Consider the following 19,730-nt stretch of genomic DNA (forward strand, 5'->3'; position numbering starts at 1 on the left):
CTCTCCTGCCTTCACTGGCATTTCTGTTGTTCCTTCTCTTCCTCATAGTCTATCCTCTTCTGCTTTAGTTCCATTTATTTCCTTTTTTCACTGTAACATTTTGTAATACAGCCTTCAACATATGCCAAATAATATAAAATAGAGGGGTTTTGTAGTTTGGGGCTCTGCTGATTTTATAATTCATACCAAAATAATTTGTGCTTCCATTTTTGTTGTTGGTGGTGGCAACTTTAAAATTTTCTGTCCGGGTTTTCAGAGAACAAACATGACAGTAGTTTGAAAGCCTTTCTTATCCTCAGAAGGAAGACATGACAGAGGCAAGACATTATAATGAATGTTTATGATCTCTACTTAGGAACATGACAGTCTCAAGGCCTCTGTCACTGCGAGGTCTTGACAACTACTCTTGTTTCCTCAGGCCCTGCACCAGTCCACAAAGATGGTCAGAATGAGGCAGACGGTGCACCAGAAGACCTCCAGTCTGTTGGGACTAGCAGGCTGCTCTTTCACATCACTGATGGTGACAACCCACTGCTGTCACCACGCTGCTCCATCTTCAGCCAAAGCCAGAGATTCAATTTAGACCCTGAATCAGCCCCTTCTCCACCCAGCACTCAACAGTTTATGATGTAAGAAAACATTGTTATCTTCATTCATACAGTTTTTCAAATACTACATGCATAACCTACAATGAAGTATATGTCTGAAATAGTGCAATCTGCCTGCCAAACATAACTGTGAGTCCTGAACAATGAATGGCGAAAATCAGTGTACTTTTTAGTTGGGAATGCTGTGTAGGGTCTTCCTGTCTCAGGAGGAAATGGCCATGGAATGCAGGATACTCCAAGGCTTTCATGTTTGAACATTTTTGGTGAAATGACCAGAGTCCTACATAAGAATATGTATATGCAGATATTGGGAATATCCTTCTTGGTGAGCTTAATATTTGTATTCTAGAAAAATGATGGCTTACAATAGCTGCCCTCCACCCCCAAAAGTGTGGAACTGCATACTTTTTTAAAAAAAAAAATTCTATCAATAATTTTGATGCAGCTAAAATAAGTGCCCCTTGCCTGAAAATACATGCAGGGAGTCTCTAGTTTCTCATTGGTAACTTCTGTTAGAGCAGCGTTATGGGAAGACTGTGGGTTTTGATGACTGTCCCTCCCTGCAATTGTTGCAGGCCCCGAAGTTCTTCACGTTGCAGTTGTGGCGATGGCAAGGAGCTGCAGACCATTACCCAGCTCACCAAGCACATCCAGAGCCTCAAGCGAAAAATTCGGAAATTTGAAGAAAAATTTGAACAAGAAAAAAAATACCGGGTAAGGGCCCTGTGGTTTAAAATAAGAGTGAATTGTATTAGAGTTATGTGGGCTTTCCTGTCCTTCCTTTCTGGGTGCCCCTCTGTGCCAGGGAACAGCTGTTTCCACTTGCCAACTCAGGACCCATCGTAAATTGAGTTCCCTCTCTGGATCTGTCCTATTCTCACAGGCTGTAATTGGACCCTGTTAAGATATTTCCTAGTAATGGATTATAACTCTTGTTTCCAAACTGATTTGATTATTGATCCCCCCCCCCACCCCCAGGAGCACAACTATCACTAATGTTTCTAGGACTGAAATTTGGATAGCTTTTGAATTATGATCTTATTTTTTTTCTTTAACCTTTTACCATTTATAGTTTTGTAGGAACCTATTAAGGACCCAAAGGTCAGAATCTCTAATTGTAGAACAGAATGAGGGGCAGAGAGAGAGCGAGAGAGAGTGCACCTTCTTTGACATAAGAGTACCTCTGGTTGGTAGATGAGGACCTATCAAGTGACATCTGTTTAGGCCACTCATAACAACAAACCCCAGTCCATCCTTTCCTGTCAGAGAGACACCAGTCTCTTCATACTGGTGCTGCAGTGTTGTAATGATGAACCTTTTCTTTTATTATATGAGAAGCAGTAGAGAGGTAGGTGTCCTCATTGCCAATGCTAGTTTTATTTATTTTCCTTAATGGTGACCATGGCATAGACAAAAATCATATTCTATAGAATTGCACAAAGATATTGGGTCTTTGGCAGAGGGCCCAGACAGCTTGTTATCAGAATAAAAGAGAACAGGGAATAATGTCTCATACATCTTGAAATATTTAAAGGCTTACTAAGCACTTGGTACAGAGGCAATTGGCACATCCCGGTGAGTGGGATAAGATCTGGAGAGGGAGGTGAGAGTGGGTGATATTCCACTCTTCCGTTCTTCCTATCCTATCCTATTTCCCACACTGGCTTCAAATTCACTAAAAGAGGGGTATAAGGAATGATTTTTTTTAGCTTTGCACAATAAAAAAAAATCAGACTGCTTTTCAAGACAACCTTAGGGTGTTGAAGATTCTTTTCTTCTTTAAAGTCAGGGAGTGACAGCTACTTACTGTCTTTTACCTCTTTAGAATAGGAAGGAACTCTACACATGAGTACAGCTTTTATTTTATAGATAAGGAAACTGAAGCCAAGAAAAGACTTGTAACCTGCCTGGGGTAGTCGTGCTCTATCTGCTCAGATTGAGGGTGGTAGATTAAAGATAAGTAGGTTTTGCAATGGAGGAATAGAAGTAAAACTTGTTAGTGCCTACATTTTTTAAAGTTTTAGATATCTTGAGAGAAGCTGATTTTCTATTTATTGCTGGAATATTATTGGATCTGTTATATCCTCACATTGGAAACAGTAGAGTAACAGCTAGGGGCTCCATTCCCAGGGCCTGCTAATAGTTATTACCTGGCAATCTTTAAATGAAGCTGATCTGGATTTGAATCTGACACAGCTCGTTAGGGACTTTGTGACTTTGAACTTGTTACTTTATCTTTCTGAGTCTCAGTTCATCCATCTGCATAGTGGAGTTAATATTACTAGTGAGTATTAAATGAGGGGATGCATATAAAATGTTTATTTTAGTGTTTGGCACAAAGTAAGTAAGTGGACCTAGGCATCATTAACTTTTTAATCTGTTTGAATGATATTTGACCATGCAATCCCATAACAGCCTCTGCCTTGTCCAAAAATGAAGAAGAATTGTATACATCTAACTTTTCCTACCTACAGCCACAGACCCTAGACTACTTCTCTTACCTATAGCATCCACCCAACAGACTGCTTATTTTGGAAAAGAATTTCTCCTGGCACCTCCTTCCAGGATAAATTTGTCTAGAGAAGTTTTCAAGCAAATGCATGGCGAAACAACACATTTAAACATTCACAAATGCTGGTGGATGAATTTGGGAGCAATAGAGGAAGGCCTCATGGTCACCACTGCCTCTGTGTGTATAGACATCTCTGGTGTAACCAGAACCTTCCATGTCTCAGGGAACGCGGCTTCCCTTCACCTTTCCTGTCAGGGTGCCAGGCTGTGGTTAGAGGTTTGACATGGCAGTGGACTTTTAATTGGTTGCTGTGTGTAAGGATTTCCTTCCTGGTGGGCTGGTTGTGGAATTAATAGCATCACAGCTAATGTTTTAGTTTGAGCTCTTGCTGAGCCTCGGTGTTAGTCCAGTGCCTTGGCACAACACATATCTTTTCTCTGTTGAATGTGACCATTGTACATTCCTATCCAAAACCATATTTATTCCCTACAATTTTAATTTAATTTAACTATAGTTAGACTAATGGAGTTAGAAGAGGCTGTTTCAGCCAGATGTCCACTGTTTGTGAAATTAGAGAATGTTAAAATTAAAGGGGTCAGTCAGTCTTCATTCTCATTTGACCATTGGAGGGACTGAAGCTTAAAGAAGGGGGGAAGTAACTTCCCCAAGATGACACAGTGAAGAATTGACCTAGCTAAGACAACTCAAGCCTTTTCAGTCCTAATCCAGAATTCTTTCTAATGTGTCTTTTGAACTGTCTTTGACAGACCATAAATCTGATCCAGTGGTACCCTCAGTCATGTGCTTTGGAGGTCCCATTTTAATTGCACTGAACAAAATATAGCTAATTAGGAACTTTGTGACTTTGGACTTGTTACTTTCTTTCTGAGTTTGTAATTTGGGGGTTTATATCTTCTTGGAGTCTATTAAACTGGAATATTTCAGTTTAGAAGTTAGGAGGCTTGAAGATCCACAGCTTGTATATGAAAACTTTCATGTAGTTTGAAAGCTGTCACCCGTGAGCTTATTTAACCTCTTTTGAAAGCTTCTCCGAGAGTAGAGATATAAAAAATTCATTTCAGAAGATGATTTCAAGCTTTAAAATATTTTGTCAGAAAAAAAAATCGGCCTAAAATTTTTCCTGAGTCCATTTGTGGTAATGAAAGCTGATGGTCCTTGGTGTAGCTGGTGTTTTAGGTTTTTGTTCTTGTTCTCAACATTGTTTTAAAAGATGGAACTGTATAGAGCATATCCAATGAGAAAGATGTGTTCCAGATGAACAAAATGTGTTTTCAGATCAAAGTGGAGAATTCTGTGAGGATTTTTAGAAACCAAATGTAAAATATTGGCTGTCTATACAATCAGACTGTTACCCAAAGCCAGCACTATAAACTATATATTAGGGAAGTGGTACAGTGCATCATTCTAGTACATCCTGGATAGAGGAGGTGTGTCCTTGTGCCACTGTCCGTGGTACTGAAACCAGGGCTTCACTCAGGGAAACATCCATACTATCCCGTTTAGCAACACTAGGAAATAACCACTGTTATTTTCCTTCAGTCTTCTTTATTTCACCTTGATTTTTAAATGTATGTTTTTTACATCACTCTAGAAGTGGTGGAACCATGCCTTGTGTTTCACAATTAATATATTTAATCTGTACATTTTTTTAATAGAGAGAGTACATGTGTAAGCTGGAGGAGGAGGGATAAAGAGAGAGAGGGAAAGAGACACTCTTTCCATGCTGAGTGTGGAGCCTGATACTGGGCTCGATCTCAGGACCATAAGATCATGACCTGAGCCAAAATCAAGAGTCAGACACCCAACCAGTAAGCCACCCAGCTACCCCTAATCCCATGTACTTTTGATGACCATGTCATACAAGCACCGTTTTTTCCTTTGAACCTAGGAGGGATATATTTCTCTCGATGCATCTCTCACCAACAACTTTCTGATGTTACATGGACTTAGTGGATCCTTAAAAAAACATATGGCAAAGCCCCTAGATTTAGCCTCTATCAAATGTACACATTCCTGGCGATATTATAATTATGATCAAGGCATCTTGAACATTCCTATATAGTCCTGTGTATACACAATTCAGAGTAACTGTTAATCTTCTTGAGCCTGCATTGAGGTTAACAAGGTGGCTTTGATTTATTTAAGAAAGATCTTACTGACCTATGGGGGTGTAGGCTAAATATGTTTGGCCACCCTTCTTTCTTTGTTTCTCTTTCCTGTGGAAAATCCACTTTTATGTTCTGAGAAAAAAATCCAGAAATCAAAGTGAATGATTTGTTTTAATGGATTTATGTCTTTCCAGAATAAAATATATGTTCCTATTGCCACCTCCAAGTTCTATTAACTACTTGGTAAGATATACAACCCCTACATATATGTTTGTTGGTGAAGACATCCAGAATTCTTGTGAGTCTGGTAGTAACACTACTACCATCACCACTGCCAGTAATAATATTTGTAATTCTAGTTAACACACCTGTAGGGTGTAGCATATGCCAGTAACTGATTTCACTATTTTATATATGTCAACTAATTTACCCCTCACAGTAATTCTATGGAGATGCTGTTATAATCCTCATCTGGTAGATGAAGCTGAAGCTAAGTAATTTGCCCAAGGTCACACACATACGATTAAGTTTTACTTTAATGCTAGCCCAGTAGGATACTCAGTCTATAGACAGTGAGATGGTTAGAAATCTGGGTATCCCCCTGAAGTACTAACTTCTCAGACTGTTGTCAGGTTTTAGAGATCCTGGTGTCTCCTTTCTCCAGTTTCATGGAAATAACCGATAGGAGCTAAATCTTCCAGCTTGTCAGTATAACCCAGATATATTGTGGTCATAAACTATGTGTGTGAGCACAGGCGAGGTAGTAAGCACTGACTCATATTAGTGTAGCTGTCTATACTGATATGAAGAATGGCCAGGCAACCAAGTGTGGGATGACTGACTGTTAGACTGCAGGAGACTCTGGTGTGGTTAGGGCTATGTGAAAAGTGTTGAGTAACTGGGCATGTTAAGATACAATGCTCTCCATGACAAGAATGAAAGTGTGGAGGAGGTCAAGAATGTTTGCTCTATTTTTCAGAAGGAACGCTACAGCTGGAATTGTCACATCTGACTCTCCAGGTTTATATGTTTCTGAACTACCTTTGTGTGTCTCAGCTATTTAAAAATGTCTTTCCTTTTTTCTTTTTCTTTTCCTCTCTACCTCCCTCCTACCCACACTTTCCCCTCCTTGTAGCCTTCACATGGTGACAAGACTTCTAATCCTGAAGTCCTGAAATGGATGAATGATTTGGCTAAAGGTCGTAAACAACTCAAAGGTAAGGGCCAGTCAAGGGTTTCTTTGCCCAGAAAGGAAGCAGTTAAAATATTGCTAATGTGCTTCCAGGCACTTTTTATTCTTTTCCACTTATGCCCCCCTTTAACCTTGCCTCTCACCTAGATTGGAGGCTTCATTTTGAAATAAAAGGTCTTGGGTCTCCTTCATTATTTGGCCCCATCTAATAATTCTCCTTATAAAGAAACTGAGGAACTCCAGAGTCTGAAGTGGAATGATTCACTTCAGTGCCAGAAACATTTCAACATGTGGAGTATTACCTTCCCTGGGTTACTAGATTCTTGGATATTAAAGGCCTGAGCAATCATTTACTCTGCATACCCCATTGCACAGATGCAGACATTTATGTCCAGAGATAGTGACAAGTTATGTAGCTGGGAAGTAGTAGGTGTAAAATTCAGTTCTCCTACCTCCTAATCCAGTATTCTTTCTGTATTTCTCTGGAGATGGTGATCTGAGTATTAATTAATTCTAAAATTCATTTAAAAATACTATGATATTTACCCATAAAATTTATTTTCTTCCTTTCTCCACATTCTTATTTCAAAACTTAGAGATGTGGGAATTTTTCCAAATTTCTAAAAGGGTGGCAATAAGAAACTGAAAGGGAATATTAATTCAGTGGTATTAAACTGTAATGATGTCACAGGTTTATAAAATATGCAGTATTTAAACACAGCAGGGTCTAACTAAAAAACAAACATCAAACAAAGAAAATGAGCTATGTAATTGAGAAATCAATACAAATGGCCATGTTGAAATGATCAGTCTCTTAGCATTTTCTGAAATGTAATTTCCTGACATGTCCCAGGTGGCTTTTTTATTTTTAACTATGTAGGCTTATATAAAACCACATTGAAATAATGGTCATTCCTGGTCATTCCTGTTAGAAGATAACATTAAACATAATTATGAAATCTGTTAAGTTGGGACTGGCACTCCCATCTCCCCTTTCCCATCCCTCCTGCATTTCCTCAGATGTCTGCACGTGTAATGCCTTACAGAAGTGCTTGCATTTATATACACAGGGGGATCATAATGGCACAAAACTTCCAAACTCAAGTAAATGAACCTTTGTGTGTAGAATTCTAGATGTTATGGTGGGTAATGGGTGAAATCTTTGGGGCAGTACCACTGGTCTTCCTCAAGAACTCATCCTCTGAAATCTATACCACTGAGTTACTCCTATACATTAGTTACTCCCTTTACATGAGATTCCAGCCTCTAGAGCCCTTTGTTTCTACATCTGATTGGGAGTTAATGCTGTTGGTTCTGGTTTTAGGGCTCCCCTTGCCATGGAAAGCCATCAGCAATACCATCCGTTTCTACTGACTTCATATCAGTGATTGGAATTTCTGAAGGGCTTTCTACTCTTAAGCCCAGTGAGTTCTTGTTCATGGTAACTCATGGCATTTCTCTTAGAACTAAAGCTGAAGCTCTCAGAAGAACAAGGAAGTGCCCCCAAAGGCCCACCTAGAAACCTGTCCTGTGAGCAACCTGCAGTCGCCAGAGAGAATGGGAAGCCAGAAGCTGTGGGCCCTGAGCCATGCTCCTCTGGAGAGGAGACTCCAGATGCTGTGTTGACATGCCTGAAGGAAAAGAGAGAGCAGCTTCCTGCTCAGGAGGATTCTAAGGTACCTTACCATATCTGCATAGGCCCCAACACTCAATACAGTGCCACTGAGATTATGGGTTTGACCAATTTATAAGAGCACTTGGCACCACATTACCATCTTTAGGAGACTGGCTCTGAAATTTCAGTCAGGTGAATTATTAGTAAGGTATTGGCCATGACCAGGGGTGTTGCCGCTTAATTCCAGGATGTCATTCTAGAAGTTAATAGTATTCTATGTTGGTGGGAAGCAAATGGCAAAGATATTAGGGTATGTCATATCCCTCCTCTACTTCCCCCAATAAGTTAGCAAATCAACCCAAGATTAGTATCACGATCCCATTTCACCAGTTTTATTAAAAATATAATGAAGCCAGGATGAGGTATACATAGTAAGGAAAATGGTTTAGTATCTTATATAATAAGAATAGAAAAGTAGCCTTTTTCGAAGAGTGTTAGGTAATAAGATTCAGACATTCAGGTACGGTTGTCAATTAGGATTTTGAATATCTGAGCCTAGAGCTTGAAGAAGATATTTATTGTATTTTACAGAGAAGATAATGAAAGCAAGTAGTATTTACATGGTTAGTGCCTCCTCATCCTGTACATTTATGTTTACATTTCACTTATGCCAGAGTACCTTCCTTGTAGTCTTTTTTTTAAAGATTTTATTTATTTATGAGAAAGAGAGAGAGAGAGAGTGCCAGAGCACATGATCAGGGAGAGGGGCAGAGGGTAAAGCAGATTCCCCACTGGGCAAGGAGCCTGATGTGGGGTTTAATTCCAGGACCATGAGATCATTACCTGAGCCAAAGACAGATGCCTAACTGACTGGGCCACCCAGACACCTCTTTTGTAGTCCTTTCTGTTTCAACTCTAAAAGTGGATTGGTTGCCTTTAATTTCTTGAATAAGAGTTGTAGCTCTCCTATCATAGCTCTAATTATTCTGTATGACATTTTCTGTCTCTCATTTGATACTTTATTTTTTTTTCTCATTTGCTACTTTAGACCTCTTGAGTTAGAAGAGCTGTTTGTAGCTCATGATCTTACACTGTCTGTACATAGTGGTATTGAAAAAATGTTTGCTGAGTGAATGGACAGATGAATGAACTAGCATATTTAACTTTGAAAGCAAGTCTTCTTGAGGAGAATGCTGCCCTTACCTGTTCTATTGCACATTATCTAGTCTTAATCATAAGATGGCATCATATACTAAATCCCCAAAGGCTCACCATATGTTCCTGGACTTGTCTTTTACATAGAGACTTGTGATCTACAATCAGAAATGGGCCTTTGTCCACCTCTATTTTTTTATGAAATATGTTTATAATTAAAAATAGTCAATTATATGTTGTGAGAAGTGAATAGGTTTTCATCTACTTGGCCAACCCATTCCCTCCCACCATAGATTCTAGATTTTTGTGATAGCCAGTGGATAAGTGGGTAACACACACACACACACACACACACACACACACACACCTGTGGTTTTTCCATCTTTTAGTGCTTCTGATGGTCTTTCTTGTATTTTCTAGTTACCTTAGTCACATCTATAAAATAAGGTTGGTCAGCACCGAAGTCCTAATTCTATGTTCTACTTGATTAGTGCAGTGAAGAATGACTTAGGATTGGTATAGTAGATTTAGATCAGTGCTCAACAGCCACTTTCTAGTCATGTACACTTAGCAAGTAAACTAATTGAGATTTAGTTTCCTTATCTATAAAATACAGACAGTACCTACTTACATAATTATTGTGACAGTAAGGAAGATTCCATGGACTGGTGGGCAATCATTCATTTGCAAAGATATTCGAGTGCCTATTAAATGTTGTGAAGTATGATATACATTCTGGATATAATACAATAGAGAAGTTATGGGGATTTCTGCCCTCACAGAGCTCATGTGCTTCTGGGAATGGGATACAATAACAAACAACTCAATAAATAAAATTATTAGAAATTTTCATAAGTACTGTGCAAAGAATTAAACAGATACTATTATAGAAAATAATGGGTATGGTTTCTATTTTTATAGGGTGATTAGGAAGGCCAATAGGTGACACATTAAATTCTTCATTAAGAAGAATCTACAGGCCAAGAGAGCAACAAAAAGCATTTTTGGCAGATGGAAATGCAAATATGAAGACCTTGACGGAAGAGCTTGCATGTACTTGGAATTCTTGGGTCTGAGGGCTAGAGCACAGGATGGTATGAGATGAAGTCAGAAAGATAGATTGGGGGCCTTGACACAGTATTTTAGGGTAGTAGAAAGTATTGGAAAGCTGTTGAGTGGTTGAAAACAGGAAAGTGACACAGTGTGATTTACATCTAAAAGATCTGATTGCTATGTGAAGAATAAAAATGATAGGGGGTAAGAGTGGAAAGGGAAGATGAAATAGGTGGTTTGGATTAGCATGATAGCCCTAGAGATGGAAAGATATAGACATATTCAAAGTATATTTTGGATGTAGAATCAAAAGGATATGATGAATCATTGGGTGGTAGGGAGTAAAGGAAAGCAAGAATCCAAGATGATAATGGGTCCATTTACTGAGATGGGGAATACTATAGGAGGAACAGATTGGGGATGAGACTGTTAACTTAAAAGGTCTGTTTTGAACATGTTTATTTTGAGATCTTTGAGCAATACTGTGACCAACCATCCTTGGTTTCCTTGGATTTTCCTGGATGCTGAAAATGTCAAATACTTTCATCCTGGGAAGATACAGATGGTTGGTCACCCTACTGAGGCATCTAAGTCAAATATAGGCACAAGCACATGAGAGTCTACAGATCAGAGAAGCATGTTTGTGTTCTTTGGAAGTTATCTGCACTTAAATAGTAATTTATTTCTATTATTTTAAATCAAGTGTCTGTTGAATTGTTTAATAAATGTCAGAAGCCCCTTCAGATAAAGCTAGTATCTCTGCAGTAGGTTAGAGTTAGGCCCTTTAAGGACACCTGGGTCGCTGAGTCAGTTAAGCATCTGCCTTTGGCTCAGATCATGATCCTGGGGTCCTGAGATTGAGTCCTACATTGGGCTCCCTGCCTGCTTCTCCGCCTCCCTGCTTGTACTCTCTCTCACTTTTACTCTGTCTCTTGAGAGTTAATAAATTTAAAAAAAATCTTTAAAGTTAGGTCTTTTAAATAGAAAGCATAGTGGAACATGTGGCCCTCAGTATCTAATGCTGTAGTATTGTTCCTGGGGAAGTTTAATATAGCAGACCTTAATGTGGCTAGTTAGCTATTAGGTGGTTCCTAATGGAGAATCCAAAAATCATAGCAGAAACCAAGGAAGGTTTGCAAATTTTCACAGTAGCTATATTATTCCTGGCTCCTCGGTGAGCTCATTAGTGTTTGAGATGATCTGATTAGGTCCCATTTCTTTAAACTCAAATTGACAGATGATTTCCATCTGGGGTCCTTGCTTTACTGCTGAAAATACATTAAATATTAAAACTTCCAAGGTGAAGAATTGTTTCTTTTCCATAGAGACTCTTGTGAAATTTTTGCATTTGGTATTTGGTCAGAGCCCACACTAAAGCTGATAAATCTTACAGCATTGCCTTGTCAGTCCAGGTACTGCTATAGAGCAATTTTCCTCCTCTTCTATTTATGTATGATTTTTGGAGGTACTTCTCGGCCACAGGTTATCCACTGAGCCCTGAAAGTGAATGTATCATCTCCTGGGTCTGATTGTGGTGTTTTTTTTTATGTCGTTTTATTTTGAAAATACTGAATTGGTGTTGGCACATTATACCCATTTTATTGCTCTTTCTGAGAAGTGTAGGTGGTGTTAGGGGCATGGCACAAACTATCAACTGGATGAGTAACAGCAGTTACTTCTGGCCCTTTACCAACTGCAGCATCTTTGAGGAGGAAAGCAGATTTAAAAAAATCATGTTATTTTTTAAAATCAAAGGAAAATACAGTGATTAGTGTGTTGTTATATATCGAAGAGAGGGAAACTTATAGGTAAAGGGCACCAAAAGGAAGATCCCATTAAATTCTTTTGCCTACTTCTCCATTTAAAAAATAAAAAAATAATTTTCTTAATAGATACTACCTCACATAGTTTAAAAAAAATGTAAAAGGCTACACATTAAAAAGACTCACCCCATCTGCCCACTCTAGCTCTGAAGTCTCCCATCCTCAAGCAGGTTACTATTGTTAGTGTGTTATGTGTACTTTTTGAGTTTCTATATAAAGTATATACAAGAAAATAACAATATACATTCTTAAATTGTCCTCTTTTAAAACAAAAAATAACACATTATATAATTATCCCTTTCACTTTGTATATTCTGCATAGCTTTTTGTATAAAGAAATAGTCACATTCTTTTATTTTTAAAATTTATTTAATAGCACCATGGTATTCCTTTTTTAGTAATGTACAACATTGATAGTAACCTGAAATCAGCTAGTTTGTAGCTTAAATAACCTGACTCTTTGCCAGGGACATTTACATATGCTAACTTATAAAAACAATACAATATCAGTATAACGGTATTATTTCTGCATATTAAAGATCTAAGGTTCCGACCTTAAATAATTTTCCATGTTAAAAATAGGTAAGTTTTAAAGCTGGTTGTCTGAACTCATGTCCTCTGGTTTCAAGGCCAATATTAATCTGCAGTCTCCTGCTTAGAAATCTTTTAAATTTACCAAGCCATTCTCTTTGGCAGTTGCTTTGTATGATTATGTTCATTACTGATTTTCCACATTGTTTGACTTGCTAGTTCAAAAGTCAGATGTGTTCCCTATATACTGTCTCACTTGGTGAGGGGCTGAGGAGGCCCAGACACAGGGAAGGCTTGGCAACACTTGACTCTCTAAAGCTAGAGTAATTGATTCCCATCATCACTCATTGTCCAGAGAGGAGAATGTTCCTTTACTTCCCTCTTTAGGAAAGATCTTGGTAATGGGGCTTATTTTTTCAAATATGAAATGTGAAGGTTTAATGTGAAGGAATACATGGGACTAATGCCATGGGGAGAAAGGAAAACAAGCATGATGGTAAAACCATATAAGTTATGGCAGTTTTTCCCCAAACAACTTTCTTACCAGGGCCTAGAAAGAAATATACATGGGATTTCTACTCAGCCGCAGTTCTGTCTTGCCAGCTTGTTTGGGATCTACTATTCAAAATAACCTACTAGGTTGATGGTTCAAAAAACCTACTAGGTAAGGGTCTAGAAATTTTTTTGTGGCAAAGTTATCAAGCTGTCGACAAATCATATCAAACTGTCCTATGCACAGTCCCCTCCTGCTCACCCTCTTATACTGTCCACTCTTTATGATGCCATAAAAGAATGGAGAAGGAAGTTAGAGTAAGTATCTTTGGAACTTCTCTCCTTTTGTCTTTAAATCTGACAACCCATTCATGCTCTGGCTCTCTCTCTCTCTGGCTATTTCAGGTTACTCAACATTGTCTTTGGTTCCCCCATTTATAAAACAAAAATCAAAAGTTAGATACATCTGACATACCATGGACAGTCACCAATATGCAGAACTAGGCAGGGAGGATGCATTTCAGAAACAGTCATTGAATATAGAGGGGACAAAAGTCTGATTCTTAGGAGAAAATGGCTGAGGAATAGCCATGTTGAAATGTATGTCTGCCCCCTTAGATTTGAGGTACCTATTCAAGCAGAGCCTACCTCTTGACTGATCTTCCTTCATGGAGATTGACTTTGCTGGTGTTCCATAGCTTCTGTCTATAGGTCTGTGAGTGGAAGACTGCTCCTGGCATATAGGCTGATGAGTAACACTTCTTGTTCAGACAGCCTGTCTTCCTATTTGAGGATGAGCACTTACAGAATTACTTTTGACAATGTCTTGTACTTGTAGCCATTGAACCCTCATGTCTCTTTGAGGATTGCTTTGATAATAATTCTAAGAGTAAAATCACGCACTCATCAGAGTGAAAGATGAGTGCTTACATTGTACATGGATGCTGATTTTCATCTGGCATCTGTGGAAGATACTTTTCTGCAATGGCATTCATCATTTTAACAAGCTTTTGGGTCACTTTCTTTTTCTCTTTTAGGAATAAATTTAGCTTTTCTAGAATCCAAAGAATATACTAAAAATAAAAATCACAAAAATCAAACTGATGCTTTATAACAGTTAAATGCATCATTTTCTGAAGTGCTTTCTATGGAATATAAGTCCCAATGAGATACTGAATAAAAAAATCCCCACTAAATGTTTTCTGAACTTGGCCTGAGAATTTTCTTTATTACCTATTAAAATCCCATGGCATACATGAAAGGATTTTTTTTTTCATGGTAAGATGTATCATGACCAAGAAAATATTTAAGGAATGATTGGGCCAGTAAATGAAAGGCTCTTGGGGTTACTTAACCAATATCTAAAATACTTCTACAGAAAGAAGTGATCTTTCTTTCTACTGAAGACAAAACAGCCTTATGGTATAGTCTGAGGAATTACATGAAGATTGTTAAAAATTAGGGTACCTTTGTTTATAAACCTGGATTGAAAAATTTATAGCAGGGAAGGGGATATGTAAGGTACTATGAAAATTTCTTAAAATAATGTGATATAATCTTTGTTCTCAAGAAATTTCTAATTCATTTGGGCAGACAAAACTGAAACACAGAAAATAATCAAGGTCCAGATAATAAAACAGAGAAGTTCAGAATAGAGGGACATAAATATGGGCCAGAACGATTCTCAACTGGGACAAGGGTAGCATGTGAATAACTAGGAAATTTTAAAAAAACACATATTTAAGCCATGTTCTTTTCCTTCAAAATCCCTCTGGGTGATCTGGAAGACAGAGAACCAGGCAGCACACTTAGGTATTTGTATTTTGACAAAGGATACTTGGATGATTATGCTATGTGCTATTTCTGCTACTCCCTTCCTGCCATCTGATCAGAGTGAAAGGGAAATTGTACGTAGTAAATAAGTAGCAAATTAATGTAGGATACATAGCAGGGAGGAAAACCAAGGCAAGCAGAGGTTTGGTTACTTTGGATGGAAATGTGATGGTGGGGTAGGATAGGTAGAGGACTGATAGATAAATAGGAAGCTATTTAAACTCTTATGCACAATGTGACCTGTTAAAAATAGTGCTTTGGGATGGATCATACAGCAGAGAGTTAGGAGAATACATTCTTGTACCAAGAGGTTGTGAAATTTTTTAGTTGGGAGGAGCTTTGTAATTCCAGCCTCCTTGTTGTGTAGGTAAGAAATTGAGTCAAATAAGTTATTGTTGTATCCAAAATACACTGTCAGAGCTAGCCAGTAAGCTAATATATACTCCAAGCTTGATTGTGATAAAGAACTAAATGAGGTTGATTTTGTGAATATAATCATGAAAATCCAGATAAAATACATGTATCAAAAGAAAAATTGATAGGTCTCAATCACATACTGGTTTTTCAAGAATGAAGAAGTAAATAACAGGCTTCTTACCATTTACATATTTAGAGTTCCTTCAGAAAGCTTTAAAAACATCTTTCTAAGCTTGGACCTAGCCTTTAAGAAACTTTATCTAGCCTTTAAGAAACACTGACATGTACTTTAAACAGTATCTTATAAGTGATTTATCTTTTTCTAATTCCTGTTGCATTATAGTATTTATTAATCCCTTATTTTGAGGCTTCAAAACTGTTTTTTTTTTTGCCTGCTAAAAATACTGACATGTTTTTATTCTTGTCTAAGAAAGGAATAATAATTAATTTCATGTTTTTCAGGTAGCTAAGCAAGACAAGAACCTCATAAAGCCTCTTTATGACCGATACAGGATTATCAAGCAAATCTTGTCAACACCTTCCCTTATTCCAACAATTGTAAGTCAGGATGCTAATCTAACTAGAAACCTTTACTTGTGTTTGGTATTGTTTAGGTAGGAAAACAGCACAATGACAGTTATAAAGAAGCTTTCTTGGCAATATATACTGCTAACAAGGCCAGTTGTTATTTCAAAAAATAGAAATGTGGTCTCCTTCAAACCCAGTATTATACCCAACATGGCTGATAATTAAAATTACTATGAAAAAGGAATTTATAGCAATTGCATTTTTAAGCCAGTTTTAATGCTTTCATTTCTTGGGTGAGGATAACAAATGATGAACTTCAATTTGGCATTATCTAATTTACAACACAGCTAGACCAAACAGAGCCTTTCCATTCTGTGTGTTAATTTTTCTTCTTGAATAAGAAAATTGACTACATGTTCCTTGAGATAATGCGATACTTGTTTTTGGTACCATTTATTTGACCATCGTTATGTAAGATGTAAGATTAATTTCAAAAGAAAATTTGGCTACTGAAATTGAATTAGACTATTTTTAATAAAGAATGACTTATGGGAATACAGAACTAGAAAAGCACCACAAATTCTACTCCATTAATATTCAAACAGTCACTTGCTCAAGATATCAATATAAAAAGGAATAAATGTTAACAAATATACATTTAAGTATACCTGACTACATTTATACTTTCACAACTTTAAAGACAAAGACAATAGTGAGTCATAATCTCTAAAATTTTTCCATTAAGGAAGCATGATTTAAAATGGTTTGTGATTTTCAGATTTCCTTGTAAGAAAATCTTTTAGTTGTGATAAGCAATAGCAGAACACATTAAGGAATAACTCCGTTTAGCTTTGGACTTCATAGAGCTCTTCCCTGAATTTGTCAGTTTTCTCAATATCCTCCAAATGTAGTCCACACCAGGACCTGCTTTTGGGTATTTCTGGATGACAAAAGGTGTCTGAAATCCATCTCATCCTAATTCATGTAACTGTTATGAAGCTGCAGGCCCAGAAGGTCTGGGTGAAAGGGAGAAACTAGTCGGTAGTGCAGCCCAGATTGACCATAACCTGGATTCTGTGCCACCTTTAGCCCAGCAGAGATGAACTTACTGACCATTTTAGCCCAGCATGGGTACCTCTTTGCTCATTAACTTTGCGAGTTTTTTGATGCAACTAAGGAAGAGTTCCTCTTGGTAGCTTCCTTCTGGTTTTTCAGTAGACACAGGTGTCACCTACTCTTTTCATAGTATCTGTTTATGGTTCCTCTTCCTGTTTTTAGTTCAAAAGGCACATAGCATTTTGTGACTTTAACTCTGCTTGTGATAAGCAGGAGGAAGAGGACTCTGATGAAGACTGTCCACAGGGAAGCCAACAACCGTCTTTGCTAGATCCAGCAGCTCACCTTCCTGTTGGCGACCACCTCACCTTCTCTAATGAGACTGAGCCTGTTAGGGTCCTGCTGCCAGATGAAAAAAAAGAAATTAAACAACCAGCCCTATCCATGTCCAATTTACATGAGGCCACTATGTGAGTGTTAATCCTAAGTATGGAGACTCTTTTCAACTCCTTCTGGTCTGGGATAACTTATATGTGCATACAAAATTCATAAGAACTATTAGATTCTCTAAAAAATGTGAACCACCAGAGGGTAGCCTAAATGCATAATCTGGTTGCTCTCTTGACTAGAGAATGGAGAAGACAAAACTATGAGGAACCAACACTCCCAATAAGACATAAAGGTGCCACAAATGCTAACATTCAGTTTCCTATAGTTGCACAGTTTTCTCAGCAGGGTCTGGTACCAGTCTAATTCTCAGCAGAGCTGGCTTTTGAAAATGCTGGAAAAAAAGGAATTGGGATCCTATGTGGGTCAACACTTATTAGGCCTTTATCCTAGTCTGTGCCATTTAGATGAGATGGTTTCTTCAGCCTGGGAATCCCCTTGGCCATAAGTAAATGAGCCCTTCAAGAACTATTTGTATTTTCATTAACATTATTATTAATGTTATGTGATTCAGTAGCTGGCATTCCTCTTGATCATTTGACCTTCTTCAGTTTGTATATTACAGGCCAGTTTATAAAATTTCCTTTAACATGTATTACTATAGTGTGGTGATTGTATACCTCAAGATAGGGAGGGAACCCCCCAAAATATCTGAGGTGAGACTAAGAACTAAGTTGTAAATTGATATTTTAGTGTGTTTGTAGAATCAGCTGGTACCTCAGTCAGTTTCAACTCAGAGAAGTAACCTGTTTGGAAGCAGAAAATCAATCTTCCTTCAGCTCCTCTTTTTCCCTTTTTTCTCCCTCTATTCCCTCTTTACTTTATTTATTGTTGGTTGGTTGTTCTTAAGCAGCTGTTCTTAACTTTTGGGAGTTGTTGGAATCTTTTCTTCTTCTTCTTCTTTCTTCTTCTTCTTCTTCTTCTTCTTCTTCTTCTTCTTCTCCTTCTTCTTCTTTCTTCTCTCTCTCTTTTTTTTTTTTAGAAAATGTCAATATATTATTTCAAGGGGTTCAAAGTTCTAAAACCATGTACAAGTTCCCTACATAAAAATTTCTGCTCTAAAAGTGTGTCTTTTCTCGTCTTAGTAGAATGAAGTAGAATTTGCAGTGTAATTCTAGCTTTATTTTAAATAAGATCTGTTTCATTCCCAAGGGTTTCACCATTTTCTCCATACTCTATATTAAGGACAGAATTTTCTTCAAACTCTCTTCTTCTTGTGCCTCTTAGGTCTAGTCTATCATCAAATACTGATGAGTATTCTTTCAAAATGTCTTTCTCCCTCATCCCTTCATATGGTCATTATTCTCACCACATCTTATAATGGACTCTGTTGGGCTCTCCTTCTGTCTGTCCTTTCTCTTCTCCTATGACGTTGTTTTCATCATCTGTTTATGTGATTCCCTATGATCAGGCTCTACATGTATGTATTTATTCAAAAGATACTCTTTTAGGCAGAACCCTTCTGTATAATATGATTGACTGAATAGATAAATTATATGATGTCTCAATCATGCCAGAACTCAGTAATGGCATATATATTTTTTACTTGATATAGGCCTGTACTTCTTGACCATCTCCGAGAAACTAGGGCTGACAAGAAGAGACTTCGGAAAGCCTTAAGGGACTTTGAAGAACAGTTTTTTAAACAAACGGGAAGGTAAGTGTGGGTGGAGATTTTTTTAAGCTAGTATTTCTTAGGGAACTATTGCTAAGAATGAGTTTCTGGCAGGAACAGTGACTTTATACAAGATATAAATTTCCACAGTGACTTAGACTCAAGATCTGTCTAATGCAACATTCTAATAGTGCCATTATTAGGTTATGTTTTATGGGAGGCTGTAGCTATCAAGTTTGACATCAGGTTTTAAAAAATAAAGATGAAATCCAAAAATCCCTAACTTTGCATAATAAATCTCTTTATAATTTTTGAATTTATCTAAACATTTAGAAATCTATTTGATTTTTAAATCCATATAACTTTTGGTTCATGGTTACTTAGTTTCACAAGTTATTCCCTGTTTCACTAAATAATTTTTCTTTTGCTTCAAATATATCTTTTAAACTACAGGGTCTGCCCTTAATTATTTATTTTCAGGTCAAAAGTTCATAGCTATTCCTTCTATCCATAAAATAAATGTTTAGCTATATCCTCACTTTTGTCTACTTTTCTTTGTCAACCTAAGTCTTATTAGGCATTTCAATTAGTTTCCTCTAAATTATGGTGTATTGTCAATGTATATGTCAACTTTTATATGTACAAGTTATATATGTATTTATATGCATATAATTATGTATATGTATGTGTATGTATATGCATATACATACACATATATGTATAT

The 19,730-nt window shown here is 37.4% G+C and overlaps 1 protein-coding gene across 7 annotated transcripts in view; it reads left to right on the forward strand.

Moving 5' to 3' along the window:
* Window positions 1–19,730, forward strand: part of FAM13C (family with sequence similarity 13 member C) — a 145,809-nt gene that overhangs the window by 121,697 nt on the left and 4,382 nt on the right. For 4 of the 7 annotated variants that reach the window (XM_055308965.1, XM_055308958.1, XM_055308961.1 and 1 more), the window contains 7 exons: window positions 419–629; window positions 1,184–1,322; window positions 6,385–6,466; window positions 7,906–8,117; window positions 15,823–15,918; window positions 17,215–17,414; window positions 18,947–19,048. In XM_055308965.1, the coding sequence (XP_055164940.1) occupies window positions 419–629; window positions 1,184–1,322; window positions 6,385–6,466; window positions 7,906–8,117; window positions 15,823–15,918; window positions 17,215–17,414; window positions 18,947–19,048 (1,042 nt within the window). Of the gene's footprint in view, window positions 1–418; window positions 630–1,183; window positions 1,323–6,384; window positions 6,467–7,905; window positions 8,118–15,822; window positions 15,919–17,214; window positions 17,415–18,946; window positions 19,053–19,730 lie in introns of those variants that run through there. The other 3 variants (XM_055308959.1, XM_055308962.1, XM_055308963.1) reach the window with 2 other exon arrangements.

This window comes from Nyctereutes procyonoides, unplaced genomic scaffold, assembly GCF_905146905.1.
Source record: "Nyctereutes procyonoides isolate TBG_1078 unplaced genomic scaffold, NYPRO_anot_genome, whole genome shotgun sequence".
In the NCBI taxonomy this organism is placed as follows: Eukaryota; Metazoa; Chordata; class Mammalia; order Carnivora; family Canidae; genus Nyctereutes; species Nyctereutes procyonoides.